Here is a 25,251-nt window from a genome sequence, read left to right as displayed (position 1 = left end):
AGCTTTTTTAGGAAGATAACCATTTGACTAGTTTATTTTTGGAAATGTACTCCAGGGTGCTAAGATGTGTATCTATATATCTGTCTTTATATAATTTTCAGCTTCGGTTCTAAATCTGTTTTCTGTATCTGTCAGGAAATATCCTTCTACCTATAAACTGTATGAGGCTGATTAATGACTGATGGCAGACAAATCTACAAATATCAAGCTTTTGGCATCATAAGTGAAAATGCCTTGCTTTGTAAGAGGGGGAAGGGGAGAAATTAATTTCCTGTTTAATTTCTACAAGAAAAACCCACAGCCTGACCAGATGGAATTTCATTTGTACTATAAATAATCAAACCTTTCCTTCTTTCATGGCTTTTGATATAGTTCTATCTAAACTGCTCCTTCCACAATTTTCTTTGTCCTGCTGTGTTCAGGGATGTTCCTTCAGATGCTCAGTTGATGATGTAAATAACAGAACAAAAGTCTTCATCACCAACAAAAATGTATATCAGTATATATCTCTAAAACTCTAAACATGCTGTGTGGCTAGCTGGGGCAGTCCTGATCACTTGAATCTGTGATCTGGGCATAGTTAGAATAAAAGACATCTTGTCTACATTTGGTGCTCATCTAGGTAAATGGGTTTATTAACAATTACAGAGAATATGCATTGCCTAAAAATGATTGGTTGTGGGTTTATGGGAAATGCATTTTTTCCCCTCAAAACACTGCATCTGTATTTCATGTCATGTCATAATTCACTTTCTCAGTTGGGTGTAGTTTGGCAGTATTCATTTTATTTATTAATATTAAAACATTGCTTTCTCATTGTATCTTTCATTCCATTCCTTTCCTTAACAATTGTAGGTCATGTTTAATGTTAAAACATTGGTCATTTTAGTAGAAATTATGGTGCCACAGTGCACGGGCTCCTTTGTAAAACTTTTTCTTAGAATCCCTCATGATTTGTACTGAATTGTATTTTCAGTGTTATGCACAGGCATGTCTTTGATAATTGGTGTCTATATGGTATCTATAGTAAATTTTAATTGTAGCCAGCTTATTACCAGACTGCTGTTGATAATCAGTATAGTTGTGTTTGAAGCAGTAAATACAAAAAAAATCTGCTTGGGTCACCAATGCTGTTCTTTTGTATTCTACTTCCAGCACCTCTCTCCTGTCACGTTTAAAGATAAAGACCATAGTCATTCAGATTCTCAAAGCAAACAAATTTAACTTAAAAACACTTTATAAAAGGATAGAGGTGGGGTAGGGGTGTAAAGAGCTGAGCTTCTAGAGCTTAATTCACTTTTCTGGTCTTTTTTTTGTTCTTCTGCTGTAATTAAGCAGGGCATGGATGTTGCATGATGTTGTACTCCTTGCCAGAGCAGCAAACATTTTAAGGTGAACTGCTGAAGAAAATCAATTACACTGGGAAACAAATCCTGCATGCATAATTAACAAAACCTTCTTAGCACTTGTGAGGCTGTTCTTCTCAAAAGGCAAGTTGGCATTAATGATAGCAAATTATGGGTTTTTCCTAGTTTTCCTAGTTGTTTCAATGAATCAGTGTGCAGGTCTTGCTTTAGAAAGCAGTGAGTGTCCTGGGGCCCCCTCAGCTTATGGGCCAGCCCCTGTTTTGGTGTGGCAAATGATACTGCCCGTGGCAGTCACTGGAGAGACAGCAGGCACTTCCTAGAAAGTGACCTAGGCTGTGTCTTTGTTCCAGTGTCCTCATAGGATCATCCACGTTATAATGAGGAGAAGTATTTAAAATACAATGTGCCACACTAGGAGGTAAAGCCAGAGCCTGGCTTGATCCTGGTGGCTTGAGGGAGATTGCAGAGGAGCCTGTCAGTGCTGCTGTTGGAATGTGCACTGCCGGTTCCCTTGGGTCACATGCAGGCAAAACCACTGTTAGGTAGGCTGTTTTTATTGTATTTATTATATCCTGTGCTAAGCATTGGAAGATACCAGAGAGCCCTAACAATCTGTATCTAAAGCTGCTGGATTTTAGAAAAATTGCAGGTTACTCTTAATAGCAAGATAATTACACTTGTGGGGAATGACATAGTTGTGATCATTCCCCAGAATAAAAAGCCACCTCTCTTACTTTCTAAGTACAGAGATATCCTGTGTGATGTCACATGGTGTTGGGCAGTAGTTCTGACTGGGGGGTTTGGAGTTGGGCTGCAGTGAGCAAAGAGTGGGGTTTTCATTTGCTTTGAGGGAAAAACCTTCGTTCAGGTTCCAGACATCCAAAATTTTGCACACATTACTGGTCTTTTACAACATGTGAGTTGTCCCATTGAATTCCAAGGTCTTGTTGCATTCAGTAGGATTACTTACATCCTTAAAACTATGCTTGTGGATGAGCCTTGGTAGAATCAAAGGTTTTTCTGGCACTGAACTTCTTAGTCCTTCTGTATATCTGAAATATTTAATCATTCCGACAAAAGAAAGTGCAGGGAAGCTCAAAACTGCCATGTAGTCAGAATATCATGCCATTTGTTCGTGTTTATTTTATCTGCTTTTGTTTTGCATTAAGATTCCCTCTTACTTGTAGCTTCTGTGAGAAAGCAACTAACTTTTGAAGATAGTGTCTGTTTTGAGGAAAGGTCAGCAGTTTTTCAGTGCACTTTTGTTATGATCCAGATTAATCTTGGTCATAATTTCTTTCCTACTGGCGTGGGCTGTCCATCTGCATAAAGTCCATGTCCTGTCTAAAGGGGCAGAGGTGGCCCAGGACATGCACAAAGGGTGGTGGTGGAGCCCATCATACAGCTTCTCAGTACTGAGATGGGAAGAAACACAAGCACAAGGCATTAAAAGAGGCTGGAAGCATCCCCATTTTCTCACTTCTCTGATTTGGCTTTTGTCCACATAACGTTTTGACACCAGATCTGCTCAGAAGTGCATTGCAGTGCTTGAGCGGAATTTAGGTCAGAGCAGCCCCAAATACAACACATAACCAATAAATGAAGATGGATGTCCTAAAGATGTTCATTCCTTACACTTCTTGATTTGTTTTTCATTTGTTGTAGGGTTTTCAAGTTATTAGAAATACTTTTAAAAATACTGAAATTTTAAAATCATAGTCAAAAGTGGTTCTTTTAAATATGAGTATTACTATTTTTCACTTTTTTAATGACTTGCATTGAGACCTTCTCAAAAAAAAACCTTGAAAAATGGATGAAGTGTCAGTGTCTGCTGAGGTAACAAATGGTTTTTGCTTTCAAAATATCACAGTTATGTTGTAAACCTTTACTTTTTGGATTTACTTAAAATTTTTGTCAATGCACCCCCAAACAAAGTAATGCCCCACAAAGCAAAGTTACTGTTTTCCTGAAGGAAGTGTAAGCTTTGGATGCTTCGACATCTAATGCATGATACCCTGCTGCAGTACAGACATTTGTTAAGGCCGGGAGATCAGTATTTATAGTGCTGGTGTTAGGACTGGATTATGTCTAATCTAATTAAGGAGGTTACTAACAATTTGGAGGGATTATAAGATTAGCAATTATCTGTGTGCTTATTTGATTAAAATAAATGCTTGCAGATTTGGCTGCCGTACCTGTGCTCTGGTATTTGGGATCAGAAATCCCTTTTGATTGGAAGTAGAAAAAACAAACAACAACAGAACTTTGTGTTTTGATTCTGTTTCTGTGATGATTTCAATACAATATCTAGTCCCTAATTAATTTTCACTGTATTTCAGTGCACCTTATTATTGAAAGCCCTTTTGAAGAAAGACTTCTTTTTTTTAGGGGAGGGAAGACCATTTTTAAAAATAATATACCAGTAATTTAAAAATTCAGTTTTTAGGTACTGAGCAAAGGCAGTAATTCAGAAGGATATTCCTTTACCCAGGGCTGAGGTTTTGTCTGTGACATTGCAGTTTAGGTCTGGTATCACTTAGTGAAGCTTCCCAGATTTCTTGTTTGAAAAATGTCCAACTCTGTGTTATTGAGCATGTCAGCTCATAGCGGAGCCGAGATCCTGGAGGCTGAAGTCCCAAAGGATAAAGGTCCTTCTTCTTCTTCTTCACACCCGACTTCGGATCCTTCTGCCTCCACCTCCTGAGGGCAACCAACTCTTCTGAGCAATAGTCTGAAGAACTTTTATATTCGAAATTCGGTTGAATTCGGACTTTCTGTGAAAAAAGGTCTCATCCTTGGAGACTGTCACAAGAGTCGTTCTCGCCCTCAGAACAGGTGCTGGGCATGCTCCTTCTCAGACCATATTCCAGCATCTGAGCCACAGTGTCATACACACAGTTTGATGGGGAAAAGAGAACCTGTTAGGGAATTTGTTGTTCTAGGCATCCTCACATTTCAAGTGAGAAAGAAAAAGCAAAAGGATAAAAAGGCATCTACTTTTCTCCCTGAAAATACAAAACTTGCACCTGCCCTCAGAGCCTGACCACAGGATGAGCTGCCTATATGTCACCAGCTATAAATCATTACATAAACATGAGTGATGATTCCATATTTAGAGAACAAATAATTCCTGGTTTCGTTTCCACAGGTTACATCCAAGCTGGGAATGGTATTTTTAATCTTCTCTTTAAAAGAAAGAAAAGAGAGAAATGACAACATTTTGAAATCTGAACTGACAAGTGGCTTTGGGTTTCTGACATTTATGCCTTATTTGTATATTCCTGTTCAGCCTTTTCCATCTGCTATTGCATAAATCTTCCACGTTTTTTCCACTAACTGTATGGGTGGAGAAGACAAATTAGGAAGTTCAGCTTCCTTCTCAGTGCCTCTTGTTAGGAGTTTTAGAAGTAGTCCAGGGTTTGAAATTGGCCTCAGGGGATTTATTAAAATAAGTTGGCTTCTATCAAGTTTCTGCCCTTCCTTGCAGATGCGAACATGGTGCACAAAGCAATAGCTCCTAGGAAGTGGCAGGGTGACTTTTCAGCTGTAAAGGCCAAAGTTGTTCGCAGAGTACCACCATCATACCCTCAGGGGTGGTAATATTGGCCACGATCGTGCAAGGAGCTGCAGCTGCCAGGCTCCCCAGTGGCTCCCTGCAGGTCCTCAGGCTGGCTGGGCCATGCTGCTGTATTGCAGCACCAGCACAGCCTGTCCAGTGCTGCTCAGCCCCCTCCTTTCTGAGCTCTCCCTCCTCAGGAAGAAGATGGTGTGGGAGCACTGGCAGCCAACATTTCAGTGTGGAGTCCACACAGGGAGCAGCAAAGATTGCCCATGGTGCCAAATTCTCTGTTAGCCACAAGCCAAGATCCCTTTGCTCCAGCTTTTTGTAAACCAGACCCAGGAAATGACAACCACCTGTTGGGTACAGGGCAGAATGATTAAAAACAGAAGCGTAACCTAATCTTTAAAGTAACTTGAAGCAGGACATAATCAGGTTGTTGCATAATTACTTTCCTCATTCCTCAAACTCAGGTCATTGTATGTTGTTTTAATCGTACAAGTGCACTGTGCGCTGTAAGAGTCGAGGAAAATGGATGAGAGTGTAAAGAAACAGGGAGTGCAGCATTAGGAATGCTTTTCACAAAATGCTGTATTAATAGTAAACAGTTGTTAACATGACTTCCTCTCAAATGCACAGGTAGCAGGGTTGTAGGGCTAGTTTTTAACACTTAAGTTTTATTTAAACCCTTGTTTAAATAGCTTATAGCTGCTAAGTGGAATTAGGCCAATTATTAGCAAGCTGGACATAGTCACTGCATTCTTCTCCTTCCATTTTTGTAGTAACAATTCATCTTCTTGCTTTAGCTCCATGTCTTCCTCCAGCTACCCAAGGAAATCACTCAGCCAAGCCGTAGGTGGTGTGACCAATTGCTTGAATACATTCAGTGGTTAAATATATCCTGTTCTAAAATGGGCAGGATAATGGTGATTTAATGAAAATGTCTCAGCAGCAGCATTTGTAAAGGTACAGGAATTTTCTTATGACTCTAATGGTTATGTCTAGCATTTGTATCTGTACTGTTAGACCTCTTTCTTCTTGATGTTCTTACTTTCACCTGGTAATTTCTAGTGCGGATGATCATACACAGATATTTACCAGATACTGTTTTTCATTAACAGCTCCAGAGTGTGTTGTGCGTGGGAATAAGAAGGATAACCCATCTGTTTTAGACTACAATTAGGGAAGCCCTAATAAATTCTAGTGCCTGGCATGAACAAGTTTGGGAAGAGAGCAAGCTTTGAGTCCTTCCCATTGAAGATGAATGGTTGCCATGTCCCTTAGCTTTGCAAAAGTGAAGGCAACAGGTCTACCTCTGAATGATAGGTGAAGTGGTTCTGTTGGGTGTTTGGAGGTTAAATGCTCAGGAACTGCTGAAAGGATGTCAGTCCTCATCATCCTTCTGTCCTTTAACTCCTGAGCCATTAATTTTTGTCCTGTTGTGTAAGTTTTCTTGCCTTGAACATTGACAAGGTGATATCCTATTTCAGTAACTCTGAGAAGAAGCTGGTGAACCACACAGCAGCCCAGCACATCAAAGGATTACTCATAGAGTTGTGTCCAGCATGACCCTTACCTTTTGTGAAGCATGTCCTTCACACAAGGTGAAGGTATGAGAGTGCACTGTTAAAGCTGAGACAAGGATTAAGGAGTGCAGAAGTGCAGAAGAGAAATGATCCATCACTGCACTTCATAAACTGCAATAAGGAAAAGGAAATTTTACCAGCTGTTCTGCAAGGTCGGCATTAAGAGTTTCTTTTTTCCCACTGTGCAGGAAGCTGGTCGCCTTCTTGACTTTCTCATAGAAAAATTTTCTTGGTTCGCACTGATGGCATACTTCAGGTTTTACATGCAATCCCAGAAAGCTTCTTCTCTGGTAGGATAGTTGGTAGGAGCCCTCATATTCCTTGAATGGTTGTTACCTGTAGGAACTCCAGATCCTGCCTATGTCTTGGAGCCTCCAAGACGTTGTCATGAGAGCTGATCCTGTGATCCAAATGTTAATCCTTGAAACTACTGCTGTTCTCCTGTTTAACCCCAGCACTCACTCGGCCTCCAGCCATGTCAATTCTCTGGGTCGTGTCAACACCTGACAAACACAATAGGTGAAAGCAAACAGATACACTCTCATTTTGCTCAGGATTCTAACACGCTGTTCCTTTCACTCTCGTGTCAGCAAAAAGGCACAGGTCTGAAGACAGTAATAAATATGCATATGTGCTTTTCCTGGCCAAGAGTGTTCGCCACCCTAAAGAATTCACTTTTCTTCATCTGGGTTTTCAAGAGAGTATTAGTATCCTCTTTTTTGAATCATCTGGCTTGATTATAGGTCTGAGAACTTTTGGCAGCAAGTTCTTTTGCACTGTGTTTGGACTGGTGCCACAGGTAAACACAAACTTCTCATGACTTCGTTTTCAGTCTGTGTTTTGTTACCTTTGCTTCTCCTGTTTGGGGATTTTCTGCTTTCTCTTCTGTAGAAAACACCAGTCAAACTGGTTTTTCCATTTTTGCAGTCACCATAACAGACTTATTATTCCAAACCACTTCCACCAGAGTAAGTGATCTTCAACTTCTAACAACCATTGCTGTTTCTAACCTGGATTTGGCATTCTTCAGGACTCATAGTACTTGGTGAATTTGTGTACACTAGGAAGATATCTACTGTGCAACCATTTTTGAAAACAAAGCCATGAACCAGAATTTGTAAGTTGCACTGAAATAATTTTTCCATTATGACAGCAAGATAAACTTGTAAGCAACAGGGGAAACTCTGTGCAACATCCAGCGAAAATACATTTTGGTAACTTTTGACATCCGCTAGCAATGCTATGGTATGTATCTGGTGCTTGTAAACCTGATGCATTTTATAGCTTTGAGTATTACCAAGGCTTTTTCCCACAGCTTTTTCCTCAGCTTTCCTGAACATAAAAGTCCAAGATCTTTTTGAAGAATTCACCAGAAGAGATGGAGGTGAGGTCTTCTGTGCAGTTTAGTTAGTGGGACATAAACCTAAGGTTTTGATCTGTCATTCTGTCAAAAGGCACATTCTGCAGGTCCTGATGAGACAGCTGCATTCTGCATGTGTCTCATCTGATGTTTCAGGTATTCTCAGGTTCCCTTCCAGCACCAGTCTGTGTAGTTGGTGGAAGATGTTAAATAGTTGTTTCATTCAGACAGTGGATAAAGAGATCCTAATCTGCCGTACATCAGCTCACAAAGCAGTTGGGATCCAGATCTCTCTGGATACCACAATATGAGCTTTCTGTTTTCAGGTTATTATCTGTGGGTCCTCTGTTCAAAATTGCACTTAAAATTGCACTTAAAATTGCAGGATGTCCTCTGTGTAGCCTTTACATTGCAGAACTCAAATCTGTGTCCATATAAACACTCCATGGGTGTATCAATATGCACATAACGATTGTCTGCCTAGGATTATCCACTCACAAGGAAGAAGAAGATACAGTGAATTCAGTAGATTCTAGCTGGTCAGAAGGAGGGTCTGCATGTGCCAGTCTAAGCTTCAGATTTTATCAGTGCTTCATTCTTAGTCTGTGTTTTGCAGCAGCTCCACCACTTGCACCCCTGGGAATAAAACATCTGAACACACGCAGTAGAAAAATAATGTCCCTTCTAAAATAAGTGAATAAATTACCTTTCATCTTTTTTCTCTCTTTGCCTGTCATCTTCCCTGTTCTCTGAGATCCCATGTGGTAGAAGTTGCAGATGATGAGTCTCATTTCTGCTGGAGCCTGTTAACCTTTCTGTGTGAATGACAGTTTTCCAGATTTAAGTCTTAGTCAGTGTTTATGTTAAGAAGAGGGTTAATGATGATCCCCATAGGCCTCTCGCTCAGAAAGCAAAAACATCTGCTAAGCCAAGAAGTGGTTAGTTTGCTAAATTTAGAAGGAAGAAATGCATTTCCCAAAATTTGCACTGCTTCTTAACAAATTTAGGGAACCGGTGGGGGCAAGCTGTTATGGAAGTCATACTGTTTATTCATGTTTTAGTTTAGTTCATCTATTTTCAGTTAAAAGTGGTATTGCTGTTATTAAGCAAAAAGGGGGTATTACTGATACAGTTGAAATGTTTAATGCAATCAAACTATCTGTGCATTTGTTTAGGCTAATAGCTGGGCACATGCCAAAGCCTGCGAAGCTTAGAGATGTTCTGCAGTACATACTTAGCAGTGGAGAAAGTGAGGTTAAAGTGGATGTCTGCTAGGAAACTCCCTTAACCAAACCCACAGACCATGAAAACTACAGATTTTGGCCATCTTTCTTTCTCCTCACCAAATGTGCCCCCAGTTGCCACCAGCAGTCTGGCTTCTTGAAGGAGAAGGATGCCTGATGAATGGTATGTGAGCCCTTGGTTGCAGCCATCATCATCTGTCTTTGCTTTTAGTGTCTTGGCCAAAGTTGTCATCAGTAAATAGGGTTTAAACTGGAGTTTTCCTGCTTTGTGCGATCACTGGGGACCATTGATGGCTGGTACGAGTAAAGCCTCTCATGACAGCAGTGCTCTTGATGGCTTCATGGTGGCTGGGGCCACAGCTGGCAGCAGCTATGGCCGGGGAGGCAAAACAAAATGGGTTACATGCTCCCAGTCAAGCTGCTTGTGCAGCACAGCTTGAGTGTCCAGGAGAGATCACCATCGGTGGCCTGAGACCCTGCCCAGTCTTGTTGCCCCTCTCCCTCTGGAGCAAGCTCAATGGATGGTGCTGCTCTGGGGAAACACATGGCTTTGCCAGAGGTTGTACAATCGTATCACTTGTCCGTGGTCCCCAGCAGGCCGGTGGTGCCCCGCCTCCAGCCGCTGCGTCCCCCCTGGCCCGAGCAGAGGGCTGGGCAGATCCTTTGAACCACAGATCCTCAAACTTCCCTGGGCGGATAAGGAGCTGGCGGTTTTCAGGCATGACTGTACTTTGCTCTCCCTCTTGGTCTCCTGTTTAACCTTTTCGTCTCCTGACACAGCAGGCTCTCCTTGCTGGCGAGCTGGGAGTTACGGATGGGTGAAGGTGCGTTTCTGTGGACAAACCCCACCATTTTTCGGTCATCCCCACGCAGCCCTTTACCAGCCCTGGACAGCGCAGCATGAGCTCTGCTGGGAGGCTGGCAGGCCGTGGGGAGGTACGGGAGGGAAAGCTGACAAAAGGGATACGCAAGGTAAATTCAGAAGATCTTTGCTAAATTCATGTTTTACCTGTGTTTGAGCAACAACCTCGGGGCGAGACGCAGCAGAGCCTCCCTCCGCCTGCGGACACGGTCCGGGAAAGGGGCCGGGCAGGGAAGGGACGCGAAGGGAAAGGAGCGGGAGCGGGAGCCGGGCAGAGAGCGCCCCCTCCCGGCTGTCGCCCCCGGCACAGCCCGTGTCCCCGGCCGTGTCCCCGCGGCTGGAGGGACGCGGGATCGCCGTCAGGCAGGGACTTGGTACAGCCGGGAGCGCACAGGGCACGGAGCAGGGGCCAAACCCGTGTGACAAGCCCAGCACCGATCCGTGGGTTCCCAGCCCTGCTGGAGGCGGCGCTCTGTTCCAGCAGCATCTTTAGTACTCGTGTGTTTGCTTTGGGTGTTTTCTTCCGTAACAGCTTCTGCAGCAGCTGGTGTTTCAAAACTGGGGCACAGCATCCGTGAGCCAGGGCGGATCCCAACAGGTCTGGTTCTCCCTTTTCGCTCTGCCCCTTTTCGCTGTGCCGTCGCACGCGTGCTGGCTCCTGGTGGGAAGCGACTGCAGCGTGGTATGGAGGGGAGAGAAGGGTACTCCTCTGTCACGTGGAAGCTGTATTTAAAATATAGTGATGATTTAAATTTGGCAGGAAAATCCTTAGCCGGTAAATTTTGTCAAGCCTTCTGAGGAATTTCTGCTGGTATTTTCAGCAAATGACTTGGGAAAATAAATCCTTTAGGGGGTTAGAATATTACTGGAGGCTGTTTTCATTATGTCTTTCTCACTTACCAAGAAATGTATCAGAATAGCGTGCGTTTGCTTGAAGCCCGGCCTTGGAGCCTAAGGTATTCAGGTATTCTCGAAAGCAGAAATCCGCAGTTTCCTGTTTCAAATGTTGCAGGAAGAATTAACAGGATTATAATGCCTTAGCTGATTAAAAAAATATATATGTGTATGTGTGTATATATATGTAATGGGGGGGGGGAAAGGGGGGGAAGTTCAATATTGATGTCCCTGAGAACTGCAGCAGAAACAAAAAAAAATTTTTTTTTTTTCCATTTCACTTCCCTAGAGACTTGGGTTATTCTTTTTTCTTGTGAAGTGTCTGCCTCACCTGTGACTTCATATCTGAGGAGAGTGGAATTAAAAGTCCTAGTTCTGGATGGTTTCATATACATACATACATACACACACACACACACACACACACACACATATATATATGTGTTTATTTGAGCCTGGCTAAGGAGTTTGCAAAGCCCTTAATGGTCCATCCAAATTGTAAAGGTTTGCTGACCCCACAGCTTACTTGAAGATAATTTTGAGATTCTTCACCTGAGAACTTAAAACCATAAGGATTTGCCACTATACCTTTTCCTTTTAAAGAGACAAGCATTTTGAATGGGTTTGATTTCTTGTTTTCCATGGGAATTTTTTGATATAAGGCCATTGAAATGTTACGGTGAGAGCATAAAAATGGTTGAAGTAGATCAAGATTTATTAAAATGCCTAATTTGGTGTATTGATCTGTGATTTAGCACTTCATCTTTCCAGTTCTTTGGATGTCAAAGTACACTTACAAATATAGCATGGGTTTTCTGTCTATCATATTGTTCTCAAGACACGATTTTTCTTTTAATTGTCATTTTGTTTGTGGAGTCAGAATATCTATACAGAGCCATGTAGTGATTTATTCAGTGAGAAAAGGATTTTCATGTACGATTACCTCCTCTTTATTTGTGCATTTATGAATCCTTTTTTCAGAAATTCTTATATAGCTGCTACTGCTGCTCAAATTGCCATGGTTTTTAAAGAGAATAATGCTTATTGATAGTTCCCACATGCACTGGCAGGCACATCTAAAACCTGTACTTTTGTGTTCACAGCTTGCATAATATAAAATTTAGAGATTGCTTGTCAAACTAAGTGTCAGCTGAGTTTCCTAGGAAACTCACTGAAGATATTTATAAAACTACAGATCAGCTTAATAATAGATATAATAATGTCAGTAGCTCATTATTTTTTTTAACTTTATCGGTCCATTTTACTTTGCTTTAATTTGTTGCCAAACCAAACCACTGCATTTCCAAACAGAGCAGAGGAGACCTTCCTTCCAATACCTTGCCTAACTAATTTCTCAAGAAAAGGGTAGTTTCTGCTGCTCTGTGTAAGGAAATGTAAAACACTCTACTGTAAAATTAAGAAGAACCTAAATGTCATACTAGTTATCTGACTGAATCGTTTATAAGTAAAACCACAACTGTGAAATAGAAATATAAATATTGTGTCATGTTATTGTTTTATTCACAGTTGAATTGAATGTGTGAGTTTGAAGTTCGTTGCACATGCATGCAAAACAGTCACTGCATAATTTAACATAAATCCTGAGTATGGGTTTCTATAGAAGCTACATAAATAGAATACCTGTCAGTATTGTAAAAAGGCATGATTCTGTGAAAATAATTATATCCCTGAGCTGAAAAAAACAGGATCTAAAAAGAGAGTAAGTGATACTTGGTGTCCATTTTTATTCATTCTTCTGTTATTATGTTTTCCTCACACTGATTCTTTGAGACATGATCGTTACCACAGTTGAGAGATCTTTTTGTACTTTAAGCTCTTTAAATTGAAATTTCAGTCATGCAGACTCAAAATTTGCTGATCTGTAAATATCTATATATGTATAAAATAATTTATGTTTTGTCAGAACATAATTGTTCAAGATAGCTAGGATTAGGTGAAGTTAACGTTCTCTGGAAAGCAGTTTAGAAAAGTAATTTCAGTTTTTCCATTTTAATGCAGTACTGAGAATGAAGTTAGTGTGTTTAGAAATAAGGCAGTACTGACTCCTTATCTTATCTGGAATCCATTACTTGTACCTAATGTGTACATTTGCCTGTCAGAACTATTTTTTGGTGCTGTGCTAATTAGACAAGTAAGGAGTTCATATGAAGGATATTCAAGAACTGATTTTCTTTTGAAAAGGTAAGAGTGTAGCTGTCTCTGTTTCGCTGTCTTAGAAATCTCATTGCACACTTAGCGATGTAGTTGCAGAAGAAGTCTTAGGAAGCCTTTCCATCACACACTGGAAAGGTTAATTTTCTATAAAGCTACAAAATTTATCCTAATCTTAATAGTAGCTGCATGTGGATTTATTGGATGCTAGTGATATTCCAGCTTGTTACAGCAAGGTGGCAGGTAAACCTTGTAAATCATTGCATTTATTTTAATATGGCTTACATGCAGACAGCAACCTTACAAGCATTTAATGGTACAGCTGCTGTGTCAAATGTTATTTTTTAAGCCCATGATGTTTGTCAGAGCTGGCTCTCTCTTAGCTGTAGTGTTGCAGTTCAGGCTATTCAAAACTGGTCCTTCTGCTGGGACGAAGTGGAAGATGACTTCAACTGATAGGTAGGACATCTAATTAGGAGATTTAGCTCTTTCCCAACCTGTCAGGGATTGTGTGTCGTGTAACTGCATTACTTCTGTAATGCAGTTACTAAGGAGCTTCCTCTGTTCCTTACCATAATTTGCCTGTCGGAAACATGCAAGTGCTAACAACCAAAAACCTCCCTTGAGCACTTGTATAGCACTTGTGAGAAAGGTGTGAGTTAGCACTAAATACTGTGTTTAACCATTTTGGATAAATTCTGCCAAAATGGTCCTGGTATTGTAGACATCGGAGAATGTATTGTCTCTGATTTATACACCAACTTCCCAAGAAATGCTTCTGCAAAAAAAGCCAATTCACTGTGTGTCTGGCAGGGTTTGTGGTGGTGTTGTAATTGTGCACAAACACTGACTTCAATCCGCACTTTTAAGTAGATCCCTTTCTGTGTCAGCCATAGTCCGTACTTTGGAGCAGACTTAGAAGAACAGCCATGTTAAGGAAAATTACACTGTGATCAGGAAGTTTCAGCCTGGAGGCATTTTGGATTTGGGCTTTTTTGCCTTCTTGTTTCATGTCCTGTGCTTCAAGCGTGAGATGAGAGTTCTGCTGGTAGTAGGTTGTCACTGAAAAATGCATCACTCTGCTCTGGTGTCTGCATGAGCTGTGGGGATAACTGAAGTTAAACTTTGCTCGGTCAAGGTTCTCAAGGTGATGAAAATCATCTGACCAAAAGGTTCAGCCTGAATACAACTGCTTTCCCATGGTGACTGTAGCTTCCTATAGGAATATACTTTTGTATTCTTATATAAATTTATAGGGCTTTTGGCAAGGAAGGAGGATTTGTGAAAAGATGCTTTTTCTTTAGAGTTTCTCCCATATAGTTTTGCTATCAGGCACCCATTGGGTTGTGCCTAACAGTGATTTTTTTAAAAAAAACCTGTTCTTAGCCATCACACCTTGATCATCCAGAAAGAAAAGCTGGATATTCTAACTGTAGATACTGCATTTTGTTTCCCTGCTGTAACAGTGGAGGTTCGAAAAGGGAAAATATTGTAAGTAAATACATATGCAGTATATTTCCTTTTCCTTTCAGTTCATATCCGTGGGAAACTGCTATGAGAATTACAAACAGCTTTTAGGGGGCTATTTTTTCAACTGGTCAGTGTGTGTGACCCCTGTGTTAACAGTGAGTTATATTTTAAGTCAAGAGTTCACTGATTTTTTTTCTTTCCCAGTGCAATTAAGTGGGACATGTGTTCCACATGCACACTCAAGTAAAATTGAGGAAAACATGCCTTTTGATAATATTGTAGTGGGATGTGTCAGCCAATGGGATATTCACTGCCAAATACCAAATAAAAATGTAGAAATTCAAGAAAGCTTCTAAGTCATACAGGCAGTCTGGGGAAAATGAGCCAGATCTAAGAAATGGGTGGAAGTGAGAGAGGAGAACCTGCCTCTTTTAGCAATAAATATAAAATCACTTTTATATGTCCTTAAGTGCTGCCATTCTAACACATATTAGGAAAGAATTAAAGCTTTAAAAATCTTTAATAAGTAATCATAGAATGTAATTCCCCCTGTTTTTCTGGTTCTCTTTTCTCTTGCCCTTCCCTGCAGCTGTAAGTCCTTCTTTCACTCTGTGCATCTCACTGAGTTTTGGTGACATAAAGAGTCAGATTCATTAACTTCCACTTTTTGTGCTTTAGTTGCAGTGTTGGAGGGCGGCAAGTCAGTCCAAGGCTTTTTGTATGTACCAACAAGCAATTCTGCTAACATTATTGAGACCATAATTAACATAACATTATACTTGATCAGCATTATGCTAAATAAAGACACCCCTTTGCCACATTTTCTGTATCAAATTCCAAAATCTTTTTTAAGTCTTAACAACCGTATGATGTTAAGATCTATGGTTAGTCGTAGTATTTTTGGTGGACCTCCCAAAATTGTAGCATTTTAACTGCATTTTGAACCACTTGTGAGCACTGCGTAGTGGTAACTTTAAAAGTGCTATATTGAAACAAAGTCTGGGTAATATGTTTGTTTGCCTTGTAAAATGTAACCTACAGCAATATAAGGAAATCATCAGGCTTGTAACTTTACTATTCAAGTTGTGTTTTACTTCTCAGCAGGAGTGTAAACTAGAAAAGGTAGTGAAATGTCTTCTACTAGACAATATTTTACATATCTAAGTGCATGTTTATTTTTCTTCTAGCTTTTTAGAAAGAATTGACAGCGTCAGCATGGATGACTACACACCCACAGATCAGGTTAGTAAAAATAATGGGGCAGGGTCTGAACCAAGACTCCCATTCATCTGGATTGTCTGTGTAATTTATTTTAGTCTTTACTGCAGCTGAAATAAGGCATATGGCAGAATACCAAAATATGGTCTAGCAGTTTAAGTAAGGGATATTAAAGAAGAAGAGGCTTTTTGGTGGTGCAAACTTGTCTTCTACTGTTGTTATATGTAGGTCGGTGATTCCTGTAATACATCAATTTTGTCTTCTTGCTTCCTCTTCTTGTTCTGTGTCCCACAAAAAAGGGTGATTGGAACAAAAATCAGAAAGCAGAAACATAGAAGCTTATGGCTTCCCTCACCAGCCTTTGCTACACAGAAGTAATGCTTTATTTCAATCGTGGAGGTGATCCCAGCGGGAGACTTCCCATGTCTATCAGAAGGATTCTTCAGAGGCAAAAGCTTGCAGTGGATCTGTTGTCCAGATTCAGGGGAGAGCACCAGTGGCGGCAGCAGAACTTGCAGACTTGTCTGCAGGTGTGCAGATCCATTCTTTGCAGCCTGTGCCCATCTCCTGTGGGCAGCAGAGTTTCTATTTAAGCCTTATTTGCAGGACAGTACATTTTTTTCCCAGATGCTGTGACACATCTTGCTGGAGTGCTCTAGTGACAAACACATTCATGTTAAGGCTGAACTGGGGCAGCCTTGAAATAAGAAGGGGCTTCACCGCGTTGCCTGGCCTCGGCTGCCTTCCCTGAGCTCAGGCTGTGTGGTTTCCTTTGATGTCTCTTCAGCAAACATTCTGAAGTGGTTATTTTTCAGTGCTGCTATGCCACTGTCATCTAGCAGTCTCAGCCAAGATTGTGGCCCACATCAGAAGCTGCAAATACAGGTGGCAGGAGAGAATCCCTGCACTGGATAATTCAGTCTAACCATGTAACACGTGGATGCCCTTAAAAAAAAACAGAGTTGTCAAATCTCACCGTGCAGTCAGGGACTGAAATTCAGAGAAATTAAGTGACTTGCCATAGATCACCCAAGGAAACATGCAGAGCAGAGCCTGTTCCTTCAGACCTAGTTTAGGTCCATATCCACAAGAGTGTCCTATAGTCGACCCAGTATAGGATCAATTATTCAAGCACTCAGGACATTTTCAGACCAAAGCAGTAGCACTGGGATTTGCTCCATCTAGACCTCATGGTTTTAGCATTGATATCACTCACCTAGGGAGAGAAGTCAGTGAAGAAAAGCCTCATTTTTGCTTTCATTGTTTACATTAGTGTTGGCCTGTTTGTTGCTGGGAGGCCTTTCTCTACCTGAAGTAGTCTTTCATCACCTAGAAATTTTTCCTGGTACTTCCTTTGAGAAGAAATGTCTTGAAAGACCAGAAAACACCTTTGGTATTTGGCAGGTGGAAAACTTTTGCTCTGAGGGGGGGATTCTCTTTTGCTTTTGTTTTTGCTATGCTGTATCAGTTGCCTTGCTGAATTAACTGGTAAAAAGCACTAATTTCCTCTCTTCCCTTGCTTTCTGGTTTTTGGGGGTTTTTGTGCACCATAACAAATAAATGTCAGCAAGCGACAGAAAATGACAGTAACATATAAAATAACTGAAAGTATTAAATAAGTGGCCTTCAGCTGAGTGCATGCAGCTGTCAAAGCAGCCATGGTTTGCCTTGGCTACCAGAAGCAGTAGATGGTAGGGTAGGGGAGAAAAGTCAAGCTGTGCCTGCACTCTGCACCACAGGCTGCCTCCTTCCATCCATGAAGGGGGCATCATATATCGCTTTTGCCTACTCCCCTTGAGAATTGAGGAAATTATTATTTTTTAATTATTGAAAGGAAGTCGGTTAAGTTGTAAAGTATCCCTAGTTTAAAAAATAAGAAAGAAATGCCACATTTCTGTACAACCTAAATTCTGTTCCCTTGTGCTCTGTAATAGAGCTTTAATTACTCAGTCACAAGCTATTATTTCAATAGGATTCCTGTCTCATTCAGTACAAAAGAGGGCAGAGTTAAGGTTACCTGGGCAACTGTAAATCTGGAGTTTTCTAACATTTGAATACTTGACTTTACAACATGAATAACATTTTTCTTAGTTTTATGTAACTTTAGAATTCATTATCGTCATCACATACCAAGGTGTATGACCATCAAGAACAGGTTTCAGTGGGCAGTAAGGAGAACACAGATGGGGTCTCCTGCTTTCTGAGTGTGCACAAACCAAATGCAGTGATCATGATTAAGTTTATCTACCATGTCAGTACAGACAAATGCCAATTTACCAAGAGGTCTGATTGAACTTTAATTAAATGAAACATCTAAGACTTTTCACGGAAAATAGTATTCCAAGCTTTTAAAAACAAAATGGGTTAGAAAAAAAGCCTTACTAATCAGCTTCTGTGTTCTTATTTCCAGGACCTATTAAGATGCAGAGTGTTGACATCAGGGATTTTTGAAACAAGATTTCAAGTAGATAAAGTAAATTTCCAGTAAGTCTATTAGTAATGGTTTATGAATATCATACTAATTTTTAACAACTCCATTCAGATGTCTGTGCTCAGGTATGCGTGGTATAGTAGGCTTAGGGTGGGAGTTGGATAGGTTTTAGTTGTTTGATTTGGCTTTTTAGCTCTCTTTCCATAGGTCCTAGTAAAATTACCTCATACTTTGCAAAAAATAGCTTTTATTAGTTATGTATATTAGTAGTGGTCTGTAGTAGGGTTGTGAGTGGCTGCTTGTAAAAACTGGTGCATTGGTATAGCACTGTAAAATCATAAAATACCTTTGGGGATGAGAGCTCACAGAAGTCAGTGGGAATCCTCCCTTCTTCCAGAGGGCTGCAAGCTCTGTGGTTTTTTTGCTGTGTCTCTGTAAAACACCCACAGTCAGAGTGGCTTCTCTTTCAAGTTCTTGCCCAGAAAGGTGGCAGTGCTCACAGGGCCGAGCTGCCTCCATGTCCTCCTCCATATAGAGATGCCCTCTCCCCACCATGCATCAAAATACCCTGAAACCTGTCCTTGTTTATAGTACAGTGGGTCCAGCCTTACATGTCATACGCACTTCTGTGGACTGGGAAGGCCAATGCTTGTCCTTGAAGAGTGTATTTCTCATTTTATGGGTTCAGTAGCCTTCTCCTGGCAGAGCGGGGCAGGTGGAGCAGTGCAGCTGTCTCTGACATGCAGCGCAGCATCAGCAGATCTTTCTCCTCTTCAGGGGATATTTTACTGCCTCTGTCTTTGGGGCTGTCAGATTTTTAAACTGAACCCTCGGGCTGTGCATGCTTCGTGTGATTTTTCCTAGTGCACATAAGTGATATAACATCCTATGGCTTTTTAACAGCATGTTTGATGTAGGTGGCCAGAGAGATGAGAGAAGAAAATGGATCCAGTGCTTTAATGGTAAGTAAAAACATTCCATATTTTATTTTGAACTTATTCTCTGAGGTGTGAGCAGCCTCGTGTTCATATCCACACACAGTATCTCACTAGCACAGGAGTCCAGTGTTACAGATAACTTTTTTTTAGTATTTTTGGCTGATTGGTGAGTAATGGCAGTGTTGCCCTGAAGAGTATGTGCTGGGATAACAGAGATGTTCTGTTCTCTCTCCTTTCTTTCCTTCTGCCTTTCTTTTGTGTGTTCTGCCCAGATGTCACAGCTATCATCTTCGTTGTGGCTTGCAGCAGCTACAACATGGTAATAAGGGAAGACAATAACACAAACAGACTACGGGAATCCCTGGACCTTTTCAAAAGTATCTGGAATAATAGGTAACGCAAACTTCATTTCCCACCCACCCCTCCCCAGTTTAATTACAGTTCAACTCCTTACAGAATAGGACTCCCCTTGCTATGGGGTCAGATTGTTTATTCAGAGAACACCCAGGTTGGGTCAGGTCTCAGGGTGTCCCCACGGTGGCACCCCTCCCTGGCAGGGGCCATGGCACAGGGACAGTGCATGCGGCGTTTCACCACTCTTGCCAGAAATGGTGTAGGGCGTGGGGACAGCTTGGAAAGGGCAAGCCACCCAGGCTGGCTGCTACGAGGGAGGCAGGGGAGACCCTCTTCTGGCATCACTGTGCTGCTTGGCTGAGACCGAGATCCTCTGAGGCACATTTGATCTCCTCAAACGCAGTGGCAGGAGCAGCTCGCTGTGCTTGTTCCTTACCTGGGCAGCTGCTCTCCTAAGGGTCATCTCTGAGAGCACAGGGTACCTCTGCCTTGGGGGATAATGCTTCAGATCTAACCTAACTGGAATTGCCATTAAATTGCCATTCTGCCACAGTGCCTGTAAACCATAGGTACGTAACCAAATAGCAACCCAAATGGGTTCCTGGTAGAGAACAAATAAAAACAATGCACAAAATAAGGTAATGAAGTTTTCAGCACATACGTGTGAGGATGCTCTGCAGTGAGAAGTGATTGAAGGTAGAGTGAAGGAAGAATGTTAACTGCGCATCCCAAGGCACATTGTCACAGTGATGGATTAACTGGGGAAGAAAAGAGAGATTATTTTCTTTTCATTCATCAGGTGTCATACAGACCACCCTAAAAGATGGGATATCTGTGCGGATGAACAGTAGCTTAGACAGAGTAGTCTGAGGGAAGGGAGATTTCTAGCCTAGCCTTCTAGCCTTTTTTTTTTTTTTTTACTTTATCACAAACAAATAAAGCAGACAGTAATGTCTGGTTGTGAACTGTGGTGCTTCTAGAAAATGTCATCAGTTTCCCAACCTGATATCTAAAAGAGAATTTAGAAAAAATTTTGGAAGCTACTCCCTTCAGCAATGTCCACTGCAGTTTTTATAAATGTATTTACTGACCCTAGAAATATACCCACCAGCACAGGTGAAGACCTTTTGAAACAATCATTTAGTTCATCTTTCTTTTTCTGTTGAAGCATGTTCTACACTATTCACACTGTCCAGACAGGGATAGCCAGTACATTTTCTATCAATGTGATACATTTTTGTTGATTAACATGTGAGAGATAACACAAACGTTTGGTTTGTTTTTGACAGGTGGTTACGGACCATTTCTATCATTTTATTCTTGAATAAACAGGACATGCTGGCTGAAAAAGTCTTGGCAGGGAAATCAAAAATTGAAGATTACTTTCCTGAATACGCGCATTATACTGTACCTGAGGATGGTAAGGTTTTTCCCCATGCTGGGATTGGACCTGCTGGCATGGCCCAGCCCATAGATCCTCTCCCTGTCTCTCTTTCTCTGCCTCACACACACACACACATTCACAAGCACACACTGTTCTTCACAGGAGCTGCTGGTCAGGTAAGGAGCATGCCAGCAGCACGTAGCTCACAGGCACCCCGGTGTGGGCAGGGTCTGAAGGGGTTCCGGCTCCAGAGCACCTGCCTTCCCCGTTTGGGAGGCACCACCAGTCCTAGGAGAGCAAAGCAGCCACACATCTCTCCCCCTTGCCAGATGCTTCTGCCTGGGCCTCCCACAGTGCTGAACTTTGTTGGGGATTCATGAGACTTATTTTGTAGCCATTCTGCGTCCTCCAACACTGTAAATTTCAGTTTTAGAAATACTGATGTGAAGCCCAGTAGACCATCAAGGGAACTTTAATGGAGGAAGACCACATCAGTAGATAGGAAGAGAGCTGTGGTGATGGAGCAGTCAGTTTCTTATCTTCAAGAAGTGCAATGATTCCTGCACCCCAGTAACATACTGCAGAGGTAAACTCTAGTATTATGCCAGTTTTGTACCAGGCAGAGAGCTTCCCAAACATCTCAGGTCTCTGTCTAGCAAAAGTGGTAGAACTTTTACTTTCTGACCACTTGCCTCTGCCTTACCTGAGTGATGCCCCTGGCATGCTGCTTGCAGCCACCTCTTGGAAAAGGCTTTCATTCTCTACCAACCACCACCAGCAGTCTAGGTTATAGAGGTGAAGATGGTGATAAGCTATTTTCAGCCTTCATTGAGGTCTGGAACTTCACAAGTATGATTCTGAGTTTCAGGTGCAGAGGATAAATAAACTGTCCTAAAATCTGAGTTGATCTGGCATCTGTTTTGTAATGCTAAGGGCTTTCAGAAGAAATCTTGTCTCCATCACCTAGGTTTCCCCTTCTCAAACATACACCACATAGACAGAGTTTGAGTGAATTTTCAGCATTTTTAAATAATAATCCAATTGTCAGAAAAAAAGTAGCTTTTGGTATTTCTCAGAGGGATTTCACAGTGGGTATCTAGAGTGATCCAGAATATTCACACATGAAGCAGCTCTCTATTTTTAACCTGTGGTTGTTCACTTATTCTTCAATTTCAGCTGACATTATTTAAGGGCAGCAGCACTGAATTCCAATATGCTGTTGATTGTGCTGCTGCTCTATTTTTACCCCCAGCACTATGGATGAACAATAGATGTCCATGTTCTGATAAATTCTGCCCTTTACAATATTATGTTTATAAGCATCTGATTTTGGTATCTTAGATGAGAAATAACACTGAAAGGAGATAAATAGGTTATCTCTTCACCCAATTGTTTTTCACACTTAGGGTAAATACAGTCATTGCATGGCCTAGATAGTGACAACTTCAGCTGCCAACAAACAGTTAATACTGATCAACAAGTTTCCTGCTCAACAAGAATTTAGTCCAGCACCCCTTGATGGGCAATATATCTGAAGTATTCTGCTGACTTGGGGCCTGGAAATAAAATATATTTTTTTATATATATCCATCGCAAGATCTTTCAATTCTATCATTTTTTCCAGGTGTCATTTTAGACTAACCATTTTTAAACCCACGTTCTTGCCTGCAGAAGCTTTTTTCAGGAGACTCTGTTCTGCTGCAGAAACTGAACAGCTCAGCTGCTTTTTCTAGTCATATTTTCTGACAAAAGCTAAGCCCTAACTCCCACTTGTTTTATATCTATATGAACAAACTTGTGGATGTGAGTAAGCCTTTTTGTGATATGACCAATGACATTGTTGCAATGATTTCAGCAGTTTTCAGGTTCCTAAAATACGTTGTACGCATAGTCAGGTTTTACAGTAACTCTTCATTTTAGAATTACCTCCTGGGAATCTCCTCTAATATTTAACATTTCAATTTCTGTACTGAAGGGCTACTTCCTCCTTATTAGATATTTTGTTACAAGTAGGTGATTGTTTGCTTTTTGTGTGTCTGATGTCATTTGTTTTTAATTTAACAGCAACACCAGATGCAGGAGAAGACCCCAAAGTCACAAGAGCCAAGTTCTTCATCCGGGATGAGTTTTTAGTGAGTAATTTTCATCTTATGTGTGATTCTATCATAGGAAATGCTGACAGATGGCAGAGTTTATTTAGGGAAAACTGATGGGGTTTTGCAGAAAGCTAGAAGGAGAGGACAACGTCTGGCAATTCCCTAATTCTTTTCAGCTGCCCATCTTGCAGAACCTTCGTCAGTGCTTGCACATTTTTATGCCCATTTCATATAAAGTCACCTGCCATGCAAACTGTTACACAGTAAGTGCTAGTGCTTAGAATGGTCATGTACAGTCCGTGCATAAACAAATAGGCTTTCATACTTTTATCCTGCATTCCTCCAAGGACTTCAGCAGTGGTCAGCTGAGAGCAGGAATTACAAAAAAAAAAAAAAAAAAATCTGGTATGCCAGTTAGGAGGTTTGCCTCACCTTAGGACTGGTATCATGGCCCTACTGAGGCGTCGTAAGAACGCTTCCTTGTCTAGTCACGTTTTTCTTGCAGTTAAGGTTTCTTCTGGAGCTGGAGCTGAAGAGGTGCTGTTTACATTTTGAAGGTGAAAGCAGTTGTCAGGCATACAATCACAGCCCAGCTCTGCGGTCAGAAACAGGGAGTTTAATCCAGTATCACTTGTGGCTTTGCTCATTCTGAGCTGTTTCCACAGTGCAGAGCAGTAACAGAGACCAGAGCCAAAGCTCATCCACCATGCCCTACTGGTAGAAACTATATGTGTATGTTTGAGATAACAAACTGAGTCGTTAGCATTAAGAATTTTAAAGTCATTATGCATTTACGAGCATTGTTAGGATTTACAGCTGTTGACGCACCAAGTAAGAAGCAATTAACTGTATTCAGACTTTGGGGATTTCCACTCGCCGCTGTGGCCTTCCAGATCCTGAGGAAAAATGTCAGATTGCGCTGTGTTAACGTAAGAGTTACCAGAAAAACTCACTTCAGGATAAATCTCTCCTGTGGTAATGCTGGGATGCTGTGAAGCAGATGACGGTATCCAGTCTGGAAGGAGGGTGGCTCTGAGAGATCAGAGTTAAGGGGGAATTGGGGTGAAACTTCCCTGCCTTTATCTATTTTCATGATTTAAAAAAACACATCAAGGGCGAGGTCCTTACCTGCCGTGACTCACTGGCATTACAGAGGAGGCCACCTATGAAGCGGGGAGGGGACATAGGCACTGCAGCCACATAAGAAACCCCTGTGGGTGCTGGGGGCAAGGGAAGCACTTGGGCTGGGGCCAGCACCTGCCAGGTGCCAGGCAGTCCCTGGGGTTTAGGTGTGGGGCCAGAACAGCTTCTCCCTCATTTCCCTGCAACTGCCACAGGTTTGGCAGAGAGCGTCTCCTCTGCAACACGTCTGTCTCCTGGCTTTGTGCTTGGTTTGTCAGTGTCATGGAACAGAGGGATGGAGTCATCCAAACAGTTGCTTTGAACTCTTGGGCTGTTGGAATTGAGAGCTTTGCAAGTGACCCCTCCCACAGAGGGTCTGGACAGGCTGTGCGTGCTCTGAGGAACGTGCCCATGCTGGAGAGGGCGAGGTGGGAGGAGGCCACGTAGAAGCAGTCACTTCTACTTCCATGGGGTCAGGCACAAAAGGCTGAGGTTTCAGAGAGGGAGTGAAAAAGGGCACAGGAGAAATACAGACTAGCAAGGATCTGATGGCCTTAGCCAGGTGCCAGGAAAGAAAGGCCTGTATTTTCTACCTGTGTCTGCCTTGGCTTTGCTTTATATTTTCTTTCCAAAGTCTCTTGATTTATGACCTTTTCCTTGTCCCACTCTGTTAAATTTTCAGGCGTGATTCAGAGAAACTTGGGTTTATTATGTTTGATTGTGATTTTTGTCATGGTAGCAGGTCTGCATAAGCCATGGATGTTCGTGACAATCACCACCATGGTGCTGCACCCCTTAAAATTCTGCCTGGCTGTAGGAATGGTCGTGGCAAATTTAAAGCCTGTAATTTGAGTAATTTTAGTAGGAAGTTAAAATTGACCAAGTTTCCAGTAACTATTGCTACACAGTAGTACAGGAGGATTAGAAAGGCAAAAGATGTCAGCTCATGGTTTCAGGGTTGGTGTGGGGGCTGTGGCCCCTGAAGGTTGGGCAGCAGGGCTGGGATCTGTCGGATTTCAGTCAGGGAACAGCGCGGGAGGGATGGCTGCACCCAAGCCCAGCCAGTGCCTGCACCTCAGGGCTGGGCTGACAAGGGCATTTCCTGGTCCTGGAAATGTATCTTGTGGGAAATCCTCTGCTCTTCAGCTCAGGCACATCCTTTCTCCTCCCAGAATCTTCCTGGAGGCAGTGTGT

The 25,251-nt window shown here is 41.8% G+C and overlaps 1 protein-coding gene across 3 annotated transcripts in view; it reads left to right on the top strand.

Moving 5' to 3' along the window:
• GNAL (G protein subunit alpha L) overlaps nt 1–25,251 on the top strand; it is a 188,463-nt gene that overhangs the window by 156,496 nt on the left and 6,716 nt on the right. For 2 of the 3 annotated variants that reach the window (XM_032121619.1, XM_032121629.1), the window contains exons 6-11: nt 15,702–15,756; nt 18,143–18,216; nt 19,067–19,125; nt 19,374–19,494; nt 20,745–20,875; nt 22,904–22,971. In XM_032121619.1, the coding sequence (XP_031977510.1) occupies nt 15,702–15,756; nt 18,143–18,216; nt 19,067–19,125; nt 19,374–19,494; nt 20,745–20,875; nt 22,904–22,971 (508 nt within the window). Of the gene's footprint in view, nt 1–9,821; nt 9,941–15,701; nt 15,757–18,142; nt 18,217–19,066; nt 19,126–19,373; nt 19,495–20,744; nt 20,876–22,903; nt 22,972–25,251 lie in introns of those variants that run through there. The other variant, XM_032121638.1, reaches the window with a different exon arrangement.

Source organism: Corvus moneduloides, chromosome 1, assembly GCF_009650955.1.
Source record: "Corvus moneduloides isolate bCorMon1 chromosome 1, bCorMon1.pri, whole genome shotgun sequence".
NCBI lineage: Eukaryota > Metazoa > Chordata > Aves > Passeriformes > Corvidae > Corvus > Corvus moneduloides.
This window is presented reverse-complemented; position numbering and strand designations above follow the sequence as displayed.